This window comes from Myxine glutinosa, chromosome 7 (genome assembly GCF_964187855.1).
Source record: "Myxine glutinosa chromosome 7, kmMyxGlut1.1, whole genome shotgun sequence".
Taxonomy (NCBI): domain Eukaryota; kingdom Metazoa; phylum Chordata; class Myxini; order Myxiniformes; family Myxinidae; genus Myxine; species Myxine glutinosa.
This window is the reverse complement of record NC_136267.1, coordinates 42303628-42322315: the sequence shown is the minus strand read 5'-3', so window position 1 is coordinate 42322315 and position 18688 is coordinate 42303628. Positions and strand designations below refer to the sequence as shown.

Below are 18688 nucleotides of genomic sequence, written 5' to 3'. Positions count from 1 at the left end.
ATGCCGAAGGCACGTGATATGTCAAGGGAGACAGCTCTAATTTCCTGTTTGACATTGAGGACCTCCATCCATAGTTGAGACAGCAGAAGCAGCATGTCCAGAGTAGAGTGACCTGGTCTGAAACCAAATTGATGATCAGAGATCAAGCCATTGGAGAAGAGGAAGGATTTGATATCCGAAGCAATGATGGATTCCATGACTTTGCTGATAATTGGGAGCAGGCTGATTGGTCTGTAGTTGCAAGGATCTGTTTTTGCACATTTTTGTGCAAATCGGTAATGTTGGCTGATTTCCAAGCTAATGGCAGATGAGCTTGAGCAAAAGAGGGGGTGAAGAGAAAAGAGAGAGGGTGTGAAAGAGCGGCAGAGCAGGATTTTCGGACCCGTGGGCTGATGCCGTCTGGTCCAGTTGCAGAATCAGAGTCGAGGATTGACAGAAAATTCTCCACCTTGTCAGGAGAGAAGGACACAGTGTCCAGGAGCAGCTGGGTACGACTGGGTATGGTGGGTACAGTTCTTCCCCACATCAGCTGGGTATGACTGGGTACATTCTTCCCTACATCAATTTTTACTCCAAATCTTCCTTAATTTTGTCCTGCAGCCCTGCAGTTGGTGTGTTTACGCCAACCCCTCCTCTCTCTCTCTTTTTCTACTCTTCTTTTCGTTATGTTATGTCCTGGTCTGCTCTGTGTTTTAGCTCCTCCATGAGCCTCCACACTATAAAAAAAAAATTGTTTGCACACAGTTTTCATGTGATACATTTATTAGGGATCTAATACCTCGTATGTGTTCGGGAGCTCTCAATATGACTTGCATGCAAAGCGCAGAATAACAGTTCTGTTCGATGCTGGGAAAAACCTCAGATTCACCATCCTGACTACTGAGAGCCATGAAGATAAAACAAAGGAAGATTCATGTACTGGAAAGTTAATTATCCTGGAGAGATGCAGACATCTTATATTTTCAGGATTCCAAATTCTTGAGAAATATACAGTACATCTACAAACCTTTTTTTGAAGCAAGAACGGAGCCCTCACAGGGCTGAAAGTATCTACCTCCGTTTCGGTAATGAGGTGGGCGGGTCATGATTTATGGACCAAGCTGTGAGGTTTTGTTGGTTTCAAAGTTTTGTTCCAAGGGCTCTTTTCAGGATCGTCGGTGATCTCCAGACAGCATACATCTGTAGTTAGTTTGTTATAATATTCCCAGGGATGGATTTTGAGATATCCATGAAGTTGTTTTTTTATCATTCCCATTACTCCAGTTATCACTGGAACTATTAATATGCTCTACAGCTTCCAGGATCTTTTGACTTCATTCTTGAGGTCTTGGTATTTGGTTATTATCTTGATTTTTGCATTGTTTAGGTCAAAATTGCTCGGTACTGATGCCTCAGTTAGCAATGCTTTTTTGTTGTTGTTAAAATACTGTATATCCGCTCGCTTTGCTTTGTTTTCTATACCTACGCTCGATGGAGTCATCAGGTCATACGTGAGCATTATGTCCTCGGTTTAAACAGTCCCTTTAGGTTCATGAGTTTTCTGTAAGCGGAATATTGAGATTTTTACAGATGTGTCAGTGGATTAGTGTACATACTTTGTTGTGCATATATGTGTACAGCTGTTCTGACATGAGTTTTCTACATTCTGATAGGTGACTCGTGCTTTCTGTTTCTACCTTGCAAAGCCTTCACCTTTACAATTGAATAGACTCAATTCTACCATTTTATTAAAGCCAATGCTACAGTGTCCTTGGTCTTGGACATTTATTACCTCTGCCACTAAAGGTGGATGGAGGTACTGTTTTCACCCCTGTGTGTTTGTTTGTCTATCTGTCTGTGAACAAGATATCTCAAAAAGTTGTGGACGGATTCGGATTAAATTTGGCAGAGAGGTAGTTTATGTGACGAGGACGAAATGATTAGATTTTGGTGAAGATCCTGATTCTGATCCAGCTACTAGAATATTTTAAGTGATTCTTCACCATTGGGAGATGGGGCCAAAAACGATATATGGCAGGATATCTCAAAACGTTATGGAAAGATTCGGACGAAACTTGGTGGAATGGTTGGGTGTGTGACAAGGACGAATCCTGGTGTTGGCTTAGCGGTTAGGGTGCCGGCTTGGGATCCTAGGATCCTGGGTTCGAATCCCGATCGATCGCTGAATTAACACCAGGGCGGTTGACTCAGCCTGTCATCCTTCCGAGGTCGGCAAATTGAGTACCAGCTTGCTGGGATGAATGATCCCGGTGTGCACCCCGGTTTAGAATAGGTGCACCGTATCCCTGCGCATCGTAAGAGGCGACCAAGGGTTGGTGTCAGGAAGGGCATCCGGCCATAAAAAGATTGCCTCAAACAGGGAACCATGATTGTCATGGGGCCCGCAAGGCTAACCCCCGCTGTAGTGGGGAAAATGGCCTTAAAACGATCATTCATTCATTCATCTCAAAACGTTATGGAAAGATTCAGACGAAACTTGGTGGAATGGTTGGGTGTGTGACAAGGACGAATCGATTCGATTTTGTTGAAGATCCAAATCCGGATCCGCATACGAGAATTTTTAAATTTTTGAAATGTGATTCTTCACCTTTGAGTGGTACATAGCATGATATATATGTATATGTATAGCCAAATTGATATATAGCCAAAAACGATAAATAGCATGATATTTCAAAAAGTTGTGGACGACTTGTGACACAACTTGGTGGATGAGTAGGGTAAGTGACAATAACAAACCGATTAGATTTTGTTTCATGTCCGGATCCAGATATACCAAACGTAAACTGTTCAGTCTGAGGGAGATACGCTCTCTACGAAGTGCCATTGTAGTTTTTTCCTGACTTCCATCTTGCCATTCTGAAGCCACTGAGCAGCTTCATGGTGAATGCCTTGATTTCCATTCCCATCGAGCAAGTCTATTAACCCCACTGCCTAACCCTAACTCTCATCTAACCGAACTGTACGCAGCATGCCATTTGACATCTCTCGAGGATTGCATGGTCGTGTGTGTGCACACCTGCAGGTTCACAAACATATGGGAGTCTTCTCGTTACCTGACGCGCCACTCAGTACACCGGAACACCTTTAAAATTTGTTCTCAGTTCATTTTTTGCAGTCCATTCGTCATCATAATTTCCTACCTCATTGTTCTACTGTATAGCATTCCTGCATTTCTTAATTATGCATTCCTCTGTGGGTTATTTGTGAATTTTCTTCCTCTACTTCTTGCATTTGCGAAACATTGATTGATTTGTATGTTAGTTTGAGGCGCCTCGTATATATGAAAATTTCGTTTCTCTGTGCACAGAACTATTTGGGGCGCAGGTTGGGGGGCGAGCCTGATGAAGGTAAAATGGTATATGTAGGCCATTCGACCAGTTATTATGTCAAATGGAGCCAATATCGAATCTGATATTGTTTCAACCTTTCTTTATCCCTACCTTCAAGGGAAACAACTAAAACATGGACTATACCATGGAGTACAGGTATTACTGCAAAGTGAAGTTTCCACAAACAAAACTAATTTCCACAAAGAGATGCTAAGATTTTGAATTTATAATGATGATAATTTGATAAGGGAATTGGCCAGTTCTTATTTGCCTTTTAAAAATAAAACTTTTAATGCAACTTGGAAAACATTTTGCTGATTTTTATAGACTTTTATTATCAAGTTGGACAAACAACGCCAGGCAATGGCAAACTAACCAGTATAAACCTTGCCCAGAAACTGCTTTGGCAGCACCATCAGCAGGGCAGAGACAATGTTTGTGTGGCAGACAACACTTGTTAATACGTCGTGCAGGAAGTGCTGTGATGGGACTCGACATGTGCCCTGCTTCCTTGTCAAGTTAGGGGGTTTGATTTGTATTTATTGACGAGCTTATGGTCACTAGTAAACGATTTGTAGTATATCGTCCTTACGAGCTCATAACAAGGGCGAAATCTGGATCTGCGGCTCTGCTTTCATTTATTTGTGACCATAAAAGCATAAATCTCAGACTTCAAACACCAGAGTGCCACACAGACGTCATGCTAGTTTGGAGGTGATGTGTCGGCATAATTAATGTGCATGTCATCGGTGTCAGGAGTTAGTGTGGCCCTCTCAGTTAGTGTGCCCCATCCAGAGTTAGTGTGCCCCTCTCATTTTATATATACAGTATATATATATATATATATATATATATATATATATATATATATATATATATATATATATAACTTGTAAAAATGCGATTTGAACTTGTCATTTTCAATGAACATGTACTCGGTCATGTGTGACAGCAATGATGCATGAAAGGCATCAATGGAAACCTGAGGATCGCCTCATAATTGGTGAACCACATGTAAATTGTCAAACTAAATAACCTTTGCATATTAACCCCTTGAATTCGGATTACCTTTTTTTTGATACGCACTGTATATACAGTCACGTGAAAAAGTAAGTACACCCCATGTAAAGTTTTGACTTTTTCAACATATTTCAACATACAGCTATTTGATCTTCATTTCAACAATATTGATAGATAAAGGTGATATAATATAACAAATATCATGAAACATTTACATTTTGTAGTCCATTGTATAATTTAAATAAACATAAATGCAAATTTCACATGTGGAAAAAGTAAGTACACCCCTACATTTATCACTACTTCAAATACCTAAAATTAGAATCAGGTGCACCAGCTCAGGTGCAAATGATTAGAACATCGTTAGAGAGGATCTTGGAGGAACCTGTCTTATTTAAACCTCAGACATTTAGTTTGGTTTGCTCTTTGTTGTTGAAGTGTGCGGCGTCACCATGCCTAGATCAAAAGAGCTATCTGAGGCCTTCAGAAAGAAGGTTATAGATGCCTACGAGTCTGCGAAGGGATTTAAAAAGATCTCCAAACAATTTGAAATCAATCATTCGACTGTCCGGAAGATCATCCACAAGTGGAGAAGATTCCAAACAACTGCCAACTTGTTCAGACCAGGCCGCCCCAGCAAGTTCAGCCCGAGAGCAGACCGCAAGTTGCTGAAAGAAGTCTCTAAGAACCCCAGAATGTCATCACGGGACTTACAGGTAGCTCTTGCCACTGTTGATGTCAAAGTGCACGAGTCTACCATTAGAAAGAGGCTGCACAAATTTGTTCTACATGGGAGGTGTGCCAGGAGGAAACCTTTGCTGCCCAGAAAGAACATCAGGGCAAGACTAATGTTTGCCAATGAACACCAAGGCAAAGACCAGCACTTCTGGAACAATGTGCTCTGGACAGATGAGTCAAAGGTAGAGCTATTTGGCCACAATACCAGAAGACATGTTTGGCGAAAACGAAATACAGCATTTGACCACAAGAACCTGTTACCAACTGTAAAGCATGGTGGTGGAAATATTATGGTTTGGGGCAGCTTTGCTGCATCAGGGCCTGGGCAGATCACCATCATAGAATCCACCATGAATTTTTCATTGTACCAGAAGGTGTTTGAGGATAATGTGAGGCCATCTGTCGGAAAGTTGAAGCTCAACTGAAGGTGGACCTTGCAACATGACAATGGCCCGAAACATACCAGTAAATCCACCAAGAAATGGCTCAAAAGAAACAAACGGAGGGTTCTGGAATGGCCAAGTCAAAGCCCGGATCTAAATCCCATCGAGATGTTGTGGGGGGATTTGAAACGAGCTGTGGGGGGATTTGAAACGAGCTGTGCATGCAAGAAACCCTTCAAACATCGCACAGCTGAAAGAATTCTGCATGGAGGAGTGGGCAAAAATTTCTCCCAGTCGATGTCAGAGACTGGTAGACAGTTATAAGAAATGCCAACTTGAGGTTGTTTATGCCAAAGGGGGCAATACCACCTTTAGAGCCAAGGGTGTACTTACTTTTTCCACATGTGAAATTTGCATTTATGTTTATTGAAATTATACAATGGACTACAAAATGTAAATGTTTCATGATATTTGTTTTATTATATCACCTTCATCTGTCAATATTGTTGAAATGAAGATCAAACAGCTGTATGTTGAAATATGTTGAAAAAGTCAAAACTTTACATGGGGTGTACTTACTTTTTCACGTGACTTTGTGTGTATGTGTGCGTGTGTGTGTGTGTGTGTGTATGTATGTATATATATATATATATATATATATATATATGTATGTATGTATGTATGTATGTATATATATGTATATATATATATATATATATATATATATATATATATATATATATATATATATATATATATATATATATATATATATATATACACACTATATATATATATATATATATAAATATATATATACACTATATATATATATATATATACACTATATATATATATATATATATATATATATATATACACTATATATATATACACTATATATATATATATATATATATATTACACTATATATATATACACTATATATATATATATATATATATATATATATATATATATATATATATATATATATATACACTATATATATATATATATATATATATATATATATATATATATATATATATAACCTCTAAATCCGAATTTAATTCGTTCCAGCGGCAGTTCGGATTGGGAAAAGTTCGGAATTAGAAACTATTTTCCTCATAAGAAATAATGGAAAGTGAATTAATCCGTTCCTGGACCCCAAAAACCCATTATCAAGACACTGTTAACTGCAAATACACATGATTCAAGGTAAAATAAGATGAGTAAATGCCCTAAATATCAACTAATAATAATAATAAAAACAAGAAGTAAATGTACTAACATGAAAATAACTGCATTTACCTTCGTGGAGAGTTCTGATGGTGCATGTGGAGGCTGGAGAGGAGGAAGGAGGGAGAGGGTTTTATTGCTTGGAAGGTGAGGCACCTTCCAAGCTAACATCAGATGACTTGACTTACGGTGTTTGCTCTCTTTGTCTCTTAACACCACTTGTAGAGGGTTGGGGCTCACTAGGCTTGCTTTCTTTAGAGAACCACCTCTCCAAAGTTGCCTGGTGTTGGCGACTTTTCTTAATTTTTCTGAAGTGGTCAATCACATCGTCACTGAACAAGTTAATGCTCCTGTTAACCACTGCTTTATTAGGGTGCCACTTTTCAACAATGGCCTGTGTTTTAGACCAATGGAAGCACAGTTCTCTAATTTCAGCACTGGAAATATGAACGACGCTCGCGGCGGGAAATATGAACGACGCTAACGCTATGTTGGCGGTTCGGTTATAGAAATACATTCGGAATTAGGGACAAAATTTTCTCGAATTTACGGTTCGGAATTAGAGTAGTTCGAGATGAGGGGCGTTCGGAATTAGGGGTCACTACTGTATATATATATATATATATATATATATATATATATATATATATATATATATATATATATATATATATATATATATATATATATATATATATATATATATATATATATACACACACACTGTATATATATATACTGTATATATATATATATACACTGTATATATATATACTGTATATATATATTAGCAGAAGTACCCGGCTTTGCCGGGGAGGGGAACGGGGGGGAGGGGAGGAGGGGGAGTGGGGATGGGAGGAGAGGGGGGAGGGGGAGGGTGATGGGGGAGGAGGAGGGGGGAGGAGGGGGAGTGGGGAGGGGAGGAGAGGGGGGAGGGGGAGGGTGATGGGGGAGGAGGAGGGGGGAGGGAAGGGGAGGAGAGGGGGAGGGGAGGGAGGGGAGGAGGGGGAGGGGAGGGAGGGGAGGAGGGGGAGTGGGGAGGAGAGGGGGAGGGTGATGGGGGAGGAGGAGGGGGGAGGGGGAGGGAGGGGGAAGGGGAGGGGAGAAGAGGGGGAGGGGAGGGGAGGGGGGAGGAGAGAAGAGGGGGAGGGGGGAGGGGAGAAGAGGGGGGAGGAGAGAAGAGGGGGAGGGGAGGGGGGATGGGAGGAGAAGGGGGGAGGGGAGGAGAGTGGGGGGAAGGGGAGGGGGAGGGGGGAGGGAGGGAGGGGGAAGGAGGGGAGGGGGAGGGAGGGAGGGGGAAGGAGGGGAGGGGGAGGGGGGAGGGGGAGGGAGGGGAGGGGGAGGGGGGAGGGGGAGGGAGGAGAGGGAGGGGGGAGTGAGAGGGGGGGAGGGGGGAGTGAGAGGGGGGAGGGGGGAGGGGAGGGGAATGGGGGGGAGGTGAGGAGAGGGGAACGGGGGGAGGGGAGGAGAGGGGGGGAGGGGAGAAGAGGGGGGGGGAGTACCTGGCATTGCCGGGCGGGGAAGAGGAGGGGAGGAGAACGGGGGGGAGGGGGAGGGGAGGGGAGGAGAGGGGGGGGAGAAGAGGGGGGGGGAGTACCCGGCATTCCGTGTTTAAACGTGAGGGAGAAGTGGGGGAGGGGGAGGGGGGGAGGAGAGGGGGGGGAGGGGGAGGGGGGGAGGAGAGGGGGGGGAGGGGGGAAGGGGAGGAGAGGGGGGAGGGGCAGGTGGAGGGGGGAGGGGGAGTGGGAGGGGGAGTGGGGAAGGAGAGGGGGGAGGGGGAGGGGAGGAGAGGGGGGAGGGGAGGGGGAGGGGAGGAGAGGGGGGAGGAGAGGGGGGAGGGGAGGAGAGGGGGGGAGGGGGAGGGGAGAGGGGAGGAGAGGGGGGAGGGCGCACGAATCGTCGAATCAGCGCGCTGCTCTGCCACCGATTCAGATGCCGTGTATATAAAAATATGGATCTAAAGATGAAAGAAAAAAAAACCTATGTGATGTGAATGGCAATGTTCCTCGCTGAAATGTGAAAAAACGCAATCGCGCGGCAAGGAACATCACGTGATCGCTCTGAGCGATCGATTGCAACTCTGCGTCGTGTCGTGGGCGTGGCCAACGTGGCCTCATGCTCCCAGGTGATTGGCGAGCTCGAGAGAGCCATAATGCGCTACGTTATGGCAAAAAAATATGGATCTAGAGATGAAAGGGAAAAAAACCTATGTGGTGTGAATGGCAATATTCCTCGCTGAAATGTGAAAAAACGGAATCGCTTTTCGCTCTGAAATACGTGCGAACGCGTAACTGAGTTAATGGCGGCAAGGAACATCACGTGATCGCTCTGATCGAATCAGTGCGCTGCTCTGCCATTCCGGTCATAATATTCCTCGCTGAAATGCGCTGAGGTAAAAATATGGTTTAAAAATATTATGAAATAAATTTTTAGGTCGACCATGTTCTTCCCAGGCTCAATGGCCATGTTTGTGCCAAATATCAAGTACATGAGCCTCTCCGTTTAGGAGTCTACCGGTAACATTACACACACACACACACACACACACACACACACACACACACACACACACACACACACACACACACAAACTGTGTTTTATATATGTAGATATATATATGTATGTATATATATATTTATATATATATATATATATATATATATATATATATATATATATATATATATATATATATATATATGTATATATATGTATATATATATGTATATATACATACAATATATACTGTATCTACACACCTACATATGTAGCAAATGCTGATGTCATGATTGGGTGCAAAGCTACCATCTACAATACTTAAAATGCGTAACATTGGTAGAGCCTGGGCGGCGCATTCATTGTTTACCCCACATTTGCTGTGCAAATTTGTTTTCACACAAGGAAGGTCAATGTCACTATAAAAAAATTCTCACTTCTTAATTAAATTCTAATAAAAAGATGAAATATGGCCACTTTCAACAAGTGGAGCGAGTACAGTGACGTACGATGCAAGCGTCATGTGGAACAGAGAAGTCCTGACTTAATCCATCACATAAATGCTGCACAACTATTTTCAATACACATACATGTATTTCTGACTTCAAAATTATTTACAATTGGACACCCAACTTTTTAATCTTCCCTCTTCTTTAAAAAATATTTGAGTGATCCTCGTCTGGGCCATCTTGCTATATCGGCATTGGTTTACGAGTGGAAACACATTCTTTATTAGAACTGTCTGCATGCTCTGGTGGAAAAAAATAATTCATCACTTCCCTTCCTGACTACGAGGCACAACAGAGACAGTAAGATGACCACATCAAAAACCTTGTATGGGTCACAAAATAATCAAATTCACTCTTTATTAATTGACATTTCACCGAGTCCCTCGCTTGTTCCAGTTAAGAGGTAATGCTTGGAGATGCATTATATATATGTACATAATGGACAAACACTTATGGTATATGGAATTTCAAGCAGTGTTCACTGAATCATGGGTCAGAGCAAGGGTTCAGATGGGAATGTGAACAAGCCAAAAGAAACAACAACCAGCTGATGGAGACAAAATTCACTCTACGAAGCAGCTTCCCTGCTGACACAGACACTGTGTTAGAACGGAAGCTTTTTGTCGTTCAAGCCAAGAAAAAGAAGTTTAATAACTCCCAATTCTTCCAAATCAGCTATCCTCTAACCGACGCAGCTATATCCTGTCACCTGGAAGTGTGAAACTCGATGGAACTGTCTAAAGGTGGATGGATGGATGGATGAATGAGTAAGGGACGAGCTTGTCGAAAATCTAGAGGCTGCTATCTTGTGCGCTCTAAAAGGTTGTGCTTTAGCTTATGGTTAATGCCAAGATTTTCACAGCTTTTAAGTTTACAGTATCCTTGAGAGTGAGGTGGAATGTGAGCGTAGGCCTTTTGACATACAAAGGAAAGTAATAATGCGTTGAACTTTGTCCAACGTCCCTGTGGGCTCGAGGAAAAGTTTGGATTGCTCAAGTGTCCTCACTTTGTATCTGAGCATGTAAAGAAAAGACTGCAAAGAGTTGGAAAAAGCAGGCAAGGGCAAAATCCTGAGATTCAAAGCAATTGTAGGTGCATCAGCAGTTTGGGAGGCGAGCAAGGTCACATTGCAGCCCATTGTGAAACCCTTGCAATCCATGATCATTCGCTTCTTCCAACTCCTTTGCCTCCTCCATCCTCCTTCTCCCAACTTCCACCACGTGTCTTCCACCACGTGTTAATGCTGACATCAAGCACTTAGGGTCCTTTCCTGCGGAAGGCATCCTCATGAGCAGGAACACAGTCACCATTTGTCTCTTTTTCGTTTTCTACAAGAAAATGATTAATCAGTCTTACATCAGGTACATTTCATGGTTTTCACACTCCATTAAAAAACATATTTGATTGGGATGCAATCATGAACGTGGTCTGCTGTTTGCATTGTGATTGAGTCTGTGGTGGTTGTGTTGCGGATGCAGTGCACCTGTAGATCAGGGCAGAAATTTAGAGTTCGGCCAGGGCGCAGCACGCAATGGCCTACAATTTTTGAAAGGTCTTCAACTTTCACCAGAAAATACTGGTAGATTGTCTGCAGCTTAATATGCCCTGCCACTTAATCTTACTATAATTCATCAAATGTCCATCCGTCTGTCTGTCCGTCCATTTACAGGTACCGCAAAAACGGCTGAACCGATCGCAACGATATTTTGGGTGGGTAATCCTGGGACCCCCTGAAGTAAAATAGGCTATATTGTTTTTCCAATTTTCCAGTTTTTCAAAACACGATGGAATAATATTTACCGATATGAACAGTGGTGTGGCTTTTATTGAAATTCCACAAATACTGTTTAGATTTTGATGAGAATTATGAACCTGCAGCGAATGCGGAAGTGGACAGATGACGGCAATGCGCGGGTTTGATAATATCCCAATATAACCGTCATTCATTCGTAATGTTAAATCATTAAACGTTAATCGTGTTAATCGTTTTGTTAAAGTATCAATTGATGATTGGAATTCAGTGAATACAATTACGATTTTGAATTCGTAATTGTACTCACCCAACTGTACGGAACTTCACATCAGGATTTAAATATTTGTTTATGTCACGAATGTTGTTAAAAGTTTATTTTTTATATTAATGCTATTTAATTTGTGATTGGGGTTATGCTGTTTGGAATGAAAAAAAGAGATATCGAGTTCAAGTGAATGATGGAATGCCGTGACGGTTTCTACTTTCTAAACGTGAAATTCGCGGATTGCCATATGGAGATTCGCCATTGACTGGGCATGGAACAAACGTACCTGTTTGTTTGCAAATGGGTCCGTTTTTCAGGGAAGTCCTTCACAAACTTGCTGTCCATGTCTGACGTGCGACTGAAGGTGCTACAGGAATGTGGAATTTATTGGTTTCATGCTTTAGCATTCGCCATTTCTGCATTGTCTGTTTGCTTCTGGCCTCCCACCTATGCGTAGCACGGGTACCTCACTAGTATACTTAATATGCAGCTTAATATGCTTAATATGGACTGTGAAACCCACTGCGAAGCACCGCACAGGATTTCAGTTTAAGTCTGGTTCAGAATCAAATCTGGCTTGTACGTTTCAAAGGTCCGCTGGTGCAGATAAGGGAAAATGTAATAACTTGTCAGAGTCGCATGAAAATATCAGTTGGGTAAAAAATATGTAAACAAAAACTTTCATTATGCCATAAACAAGACTAGTTTCCACAAAGAGATGCTTAGATTTTGAATTTATAGTAATGATAATTTTTTAAAGCGGCCTTACGCAGATATTGTTTGCTTTTTATAAACAGAATCTTTCCTGTAATTTTGTAAACATTGTTGATTTTTATAGGCCATTACCTTTTATTGTCCAGTTAAGGTTCTTTGGACATTTCATCTTCCACCAAGGATCATTTGGCTGAGCTGGATCACTGCAGGGCTTGTGACCGCCGTTAAGAAGTTGCGGTGACTCGATGCTGTCAAGGATAGAAACCTCACCATTAACCTTTACCACTTAAGGTTTTGGAGGCAATAGAAGGAAAGAAGGAAATGCCAAACGTTTGAAGCACACACACGTAAAAAAAATTCAGTTGCAACATAAATTTTGGATATCTGGCCACTCATACCACTCCAGTGATTATTGGCTCAAAGTAAATGCTCATAAAGCTTTCTTTTTTTTCTGCTGAATGGTGTCCGAGGGATATCTTTCAGCATTGTATTCTCATTGAACTTGTGCCTATAACCTTCCCCGCTGATTCTGTTTTTGAAATTCTAAGACCTATTTGGCATTCCTATTTGGTATGAGTAATCTCACTATTCACAATCAAGACCTATTTGGTATGAGTAATCTCACTGGGATTCCGGGTTCAAATCTCTTGTATTGATTTATTGATTATCTACTGATCAATGCATCCTTATCAATACATGTTGTAGTAGTCTCCTGATGTTCTTGGCCAACATGTACAAGTTCCTCCATGAGCCTTAGGTGACTATAACTTCTGATATAAATTTATTTGCAGAAAATAACATCGCATGAAGACAAATCTTATCCACCTGTGCCTTTTATAATCCAGGTTTTGTTTTCTGATTAAAATATCTATTTGATCTCTGTCATTTTAGGCCGTATTTCATGCAAACGAGTTTGTTTATAACATGAGAAAGAATGATCCATGCATGTAATAGCAAAATGATAGTATTAATTAAAGTTGCTCAAATGATATACACAACGCCATTACTAGGCATCTTTTGCTCATTACCTCGCTAGTATTATAGTGACAGACACACCTCAGCAGGTTTTATCTACAATCCACTGGGCCCAGCTATATCCATGGAGCTGTGTCAGGCATTCAATGGCAATCTACAAAAGGTCATGGTATTGCCACCACGCTTAGAAAGGCATAATGTGAGGGCGCACCTTCCGCTCCATGAGATTCTGAGCTTGGCAGGAAGTCAAGTATCTCACTGCACATTATAACTCGTAAGCTTTGTACTCTATTCGAGAAGCTGCTGAGAATATTTTTTTCTAACAGTGATCTAAGGCTCATGGAGAACCTTTTGTTAATAGAAGCAAGTTCCTCATAAGCAATATGTCGCATTGCTGATAAGACATGTCGTGTATGTGTGCCATGCAGGTGGCTAATGAGGTGGTGCAGGCATTACTTACACAGAAGGTGAGTTTGATCTGCTCAGCCTCATTATCTGGATTTTCACCATTCTAACCTTTTTTTTGTTTTCTTTTTTTGTTTTCTTTTTTTTACCCTGTTTCCACGACTTAGAAATGTACAGGTAGTGGACAAAAAAAATGGAAACACCAATGTAAAATCACTTACTAGGGCATTGAGCTACCGTGTGCGGCCAGTATGGCCTGTATGCGCGGTGGCATAGAGTCCACCAGCATCTGGAATTCTGTAGGAGGGATGCGGCACCATTCCATGAGAAAGTCAATCAACTCACACCTGTTTTATGGAGGTGGAAAACGCTGTTTCAGGCGTCATACCAGAACATCCCATAAATACTCCATTGGGTTCAGATCTGGTGATGAGAAGGCCATGCCATATGGATAACATCAGTGTTATGCTCACCAAACCATTGGGCGGTCACATGCTCTGTGGATGGGAGCAGTAGGGGGTCTCCATTTGCAACCATGTCAATCAAGTCACACCTGTGAAGCTCTGTCAATGAACTCACACCTAGCCATAATTATAGGCAATCAGGCCTGGCAGCATTTTTATTAATGACCCTAAGCAGTAAGCATGCTGGGATATTATTTGCTTAAATAATAATACATAGGCCACACTTGTGTGGAAGCCATTGCTTGGTTTCCCTCATTTACCTTGGTGTTTCCATTTTTTTGTCCACTACCTGTTCTTTGAACCTAAATTTATTCATGATTAAGATAAGAGGTGTATATTATGCACAGAGACATGAAAATTGCCACTGAAGTTGGCACGCCTTTGCTATATTTTCAAGTATATTTACCAGGGTCTGCCAAATAAATCTGGGAGGATGAAGTTCCACCAAAAATTGAGAATATTTAAGAATTTGTAAAACAAAACTATATTTTACTAGGAAAAATTCCTACTATTCTTGGAATAGTTTCTCATTGATACATCTCCTATTTTAGACAGAAAAACAAAACTAACAGCACATGTATAGATAGCATTGTAGTAGGTTGTTAATTACACAGTAATTAATTTATTTTCCTAAACGCGTATGGCAAGTCATACCAAAGAGTTTAAAACTGTCATGGGTTGCTTCGTCGCTTGATTCTCATCATTTATATGATAGCAAGGACAACCTTCATGGGTTGAATCCATGACGGGGTGGGAGGGAGATTTTTCCTTAATTGGCCATCTGACTGCGGAGAGAAAAGTAATATCACAAGATGGCGTCACCAGCATGTAGAGTACTCTGGGTAGTTACATCCCTTGCCCCCATGTCTCTGATACCTAAAAATACTCAAGTCCAGTGTAGTCTAATATATCTGCATGTGTGTGCATGATTTATATGACAGCTCTTCCTGAGCCTTATGTAAGAGGAATATCAACAAATTTATTCTGCAATATCTCTTGCTCTCAAACTTCTTGTGTAGCGCCCACCTTGAGTGACCTTTGGCCTTGTGAATGGTGAGCTCAATAAATAAAAGTAATAATAATTCAACCTGAAGCGAATCCCTCAAGCACAGATTGATTGGGCTTGTGTGCAAAAAATCTTCGGCCAATATTTGGTTTTAGGCTTCATTTCTATCAGAATACTGCATTTCAATATCATCACAACAGTTTGCCTTCTCGCGTTCCTCAACGTCAGTTGTTCTTGCCCTCACACGTTCCTCACCAACCTTCCTGCAATCTCACCACTGCGTTGTATGTCAACTTCCTTCCCATCCATATCACTGGAAATGTAACATTTCTTGAAGGTATGAATAATATTATCCAGGTTCATGTCATTCGAGGAATCCCTGGTGTTGGGCTAGCGGCTAGGGTGCCGGCTTAGGATCCTAGGATCCTGGGTTCGAATCCCGGTCGATCGCTGAATTAACGCCAGGGGGGTTGACTCAGCCTGTCATCCTTTCGAGGTCGGCAAATTGAGTACCAGTTCACTGGTAATTCCCTGTTTGTCGTTAAAGGCGGCAAAAAGGGTTGGCGTCAGGAAGGGCATCTGGCCGTAAAACATTGCTTCAAAAAGGGGACCAAAAAACAACAACAACCACGGTTCCCGAAAAAGGCCAACCCCCGCTTGCGGGGAAAAATGGCCTCTAAAGGTGGTTTTTTATATGTCATTCGAGGAATCAACCATCCACTTTTTATTTTTATTTCTTTATTTTTTGGTATACAAGATCGAGGCTGGTGAAAGAGCTAACATTAATCACACAAAAAGTCAAACCGACACATAAAACATATAATAAGGGGAGTGGTAGACAAGATGGGGAGAGAGGGGGAAGGACACAAACACAACATTTGAGGGCAGGGACATCGAGAGAACTGTGTGAGGGAGAGGGCTTGGGGGGAGGTGACATGGGAAGGGGGGGGGGGGGTGGGAGAGGTATAAAACATATGGACACTGCAAGGACTTCCAAGAAGGAAGTTGGAATTTCAAAAAAGTGGATCTGGGGTGAAATTAGCGGGGGTAGAAAAGATCAAGGTTTTGGATGGGGGAAGACAGATGGCGGTGAACAGCTGTTTTAATGACCTGGAGGGAGGAGTGGGATTGAAGAGAGTGAGGGAGTTTGTTCCACAGGCGGGAGAAAAGAGGAATGAAAGAGTGAAGGTGAGCAGAGAGTCTTGATTTTTTCAGTTTAACCATAAGAGGGTTGCTGGCAGATCTTGTGCGACCGGTAGGAATAGTTGGAGGACACAGCACAGACAGACTTGGGGGAGCAAGGCCGGAGAGGAGTCGGTACAAGACAGAAAGACCACCAACCTGCCTGCGGTGAGTGAGTGAAAGGCCCTCGGAGTTAGCTTCATCGCGGGAGATTCCAATGATTCCAAAAGCTTTGGTTTCAACAGCATGAAGCCGAGCTAGGTGTGAGGCAGGAGCACTTGCAAATAAGGCGAAGGTCGAGTCTCTTCACTCTTCCAGCTTTGGCATTGGCACCTGTTAGGCATCAGCCATTGATTCAGCCATCTTGTTTCACAGCTTGATTTTTATCAGCTTCTGGCAAACATCTACTGGCTGCAGGATGCAAGTCCTTCCTTCTGGAATGATCTTCAGCATGGAGTTGTACTCTCTTTGTTGTAATATAACATTATTAAGTCCGACCTGTGAGAGCAATAGTCATCAAGGACCAGTGCACTTAATGCATAGTGGTCTCCCTGATCATTTTCCCCACATGGTCTCCAGCCGGTATTTCAAAATTCAGTGATAGAAAGTTGATTCAAGAGGGATGTCAAAGGAGGTTCAGTGTATCTGATTCATGGTCGAGCAAGCAATTCATTGTATTTATTAGAACTGGAGGAGCTTGTCTTCATCGGCCGGTGGAGGATTCTCGGAGATATGGATTCTAATGTTGAATGGAAATGCTGTGGCACCCCATAAATATATAGACCAAAGATATATTTAGAGGCCATTAAATAGTCTTCTCCAATTATTATCTCACCTGGAGCGAAGTTCAGGGGAGCTTATGCGACGGTGCGTCGTCCGTCCGTCCGTAAACACTTGCAACTTCTCTGAAACCGCTGAACAGATTGTGACCAAACTTGGTACAAATGATATTTGTTATGTTGTGACTAAAGTTTGCTCACTGCATTAAAAAGATCAGGGTCTAAGGGGGTTTACCGTGGGTCAAAGTGGATCCAGGTTTGACCCCCCCAAAATAGGAATTTGCTTTTTCCTCTGAAACTACACACACAATTTCGATGAAACTTTATCGCAACCTTCATCACCTGTGATGTACCGAAGTTTGTTCACGGCACTAATAAAATGGAAAATCGAATCGCTTTGGTAGGGAAAATGGCCTTAAAATGCCTGTTGTGTTGTTGTGCACAGGTCTTCACAGACCAAGCATTAGATAGGCAGGGAGGAGGCGAGAGGTCCTGCGTCCACCCTCAATTTGTGTATGTGGCGGCAGGCAAAGCCGCATGGCTGTCAGCAATTAAACACAGGTTCTCGTGAATAAGCACAAATTTAATAGCCAAAATGCGCCGGGAAGAAGGGCAGAGAACACGACAGAATATGCGGTGAAACAAACTGTGGCAAATTAATTTTAAAAAATAATCCCTCTCTCCCACGATGCCAATGACGGGCTTATCTATCTATGTCCTTAGCTCATTTATACCGGTGGCAAAACAGATAGAGAGATACGAGAAAGTAGGAACTTGAGGCCGGAGCGGCCCAGGTCGCACATGGTTTCCGGTGGGTGCCAAGACACCCTCGTGGCAGGACAGGGCTAGGTCTCGTCCTCTCCACGATCTCGTGGCCCCGATAACTCAGTGCACCACGCGCAGTGGAGGGAGGAACCACTGGTGAATGAGATGTCGCACAGACACCAGTTGCAGTGTTCACAGGTGAGGGCGCCCAGGATGTGAATGGTCCAGTTAGAGAGGGTGAGAGAGATCCGGGGCGAGCAAAAAAGAGGCCAATTTTGAAGTAGGCCTGTACTCTCTCTTTATGGTCTCTTTAACATTATTAAGTCTGTGAGGAAGACCTGCCCAACCACACTTTCCTCTCTCTCATAGTGACCTTTTATATAGTTCCCCTATGTAGCATCTCTCAGCCCACATGTCACACCCTCATTGGTCCACGCTGCAGGAGAAAGGGAGTCTCGCATCATGCAGACTAATGGTTTACCATCCAGGAGCCCCACTGGGGCCACCTATATTTTACCACCACTCCTGTTGCCTCATCCATGTGGCCACGTGTGCTGTTCTCTCATCTGAGCCACGTGGAGCCTTGGTGCTGTTATTTATGAAATAAAAACAAATGACAGATTACAATGGAAAAAACCCCATAAAACAAAAAGGTAGGGATA

At 42.4% G+C, this 18688-nt stretch overlaps 1 protein-coding gene across 4 annotated transcripts in view; it reads left to right on the top strand.

Annotated features, from left to right (window-relative positions):
- The window catches only part of LOC137431166 (uncharacterized), an 808282-nt gene that overhangs the window by 584272 nt on the left and 205322 nt on the right, over positions 1 to 18688 (top strand). For all 4 annotated transcript variants that reach the window (XM_078781584.1, XM_078781583.1, XM_078781585.1 and 1 more), the window contains one exon: positions 13854 to 13892. In XM_078781584.1, coding sequence (XP_078637710.1) covers positions 13854 to 13892 — 39 coding nt within the window. The remainder of the gene's footprint in view (positions 1 to 13853; positions 13893 to 18688) is intronic.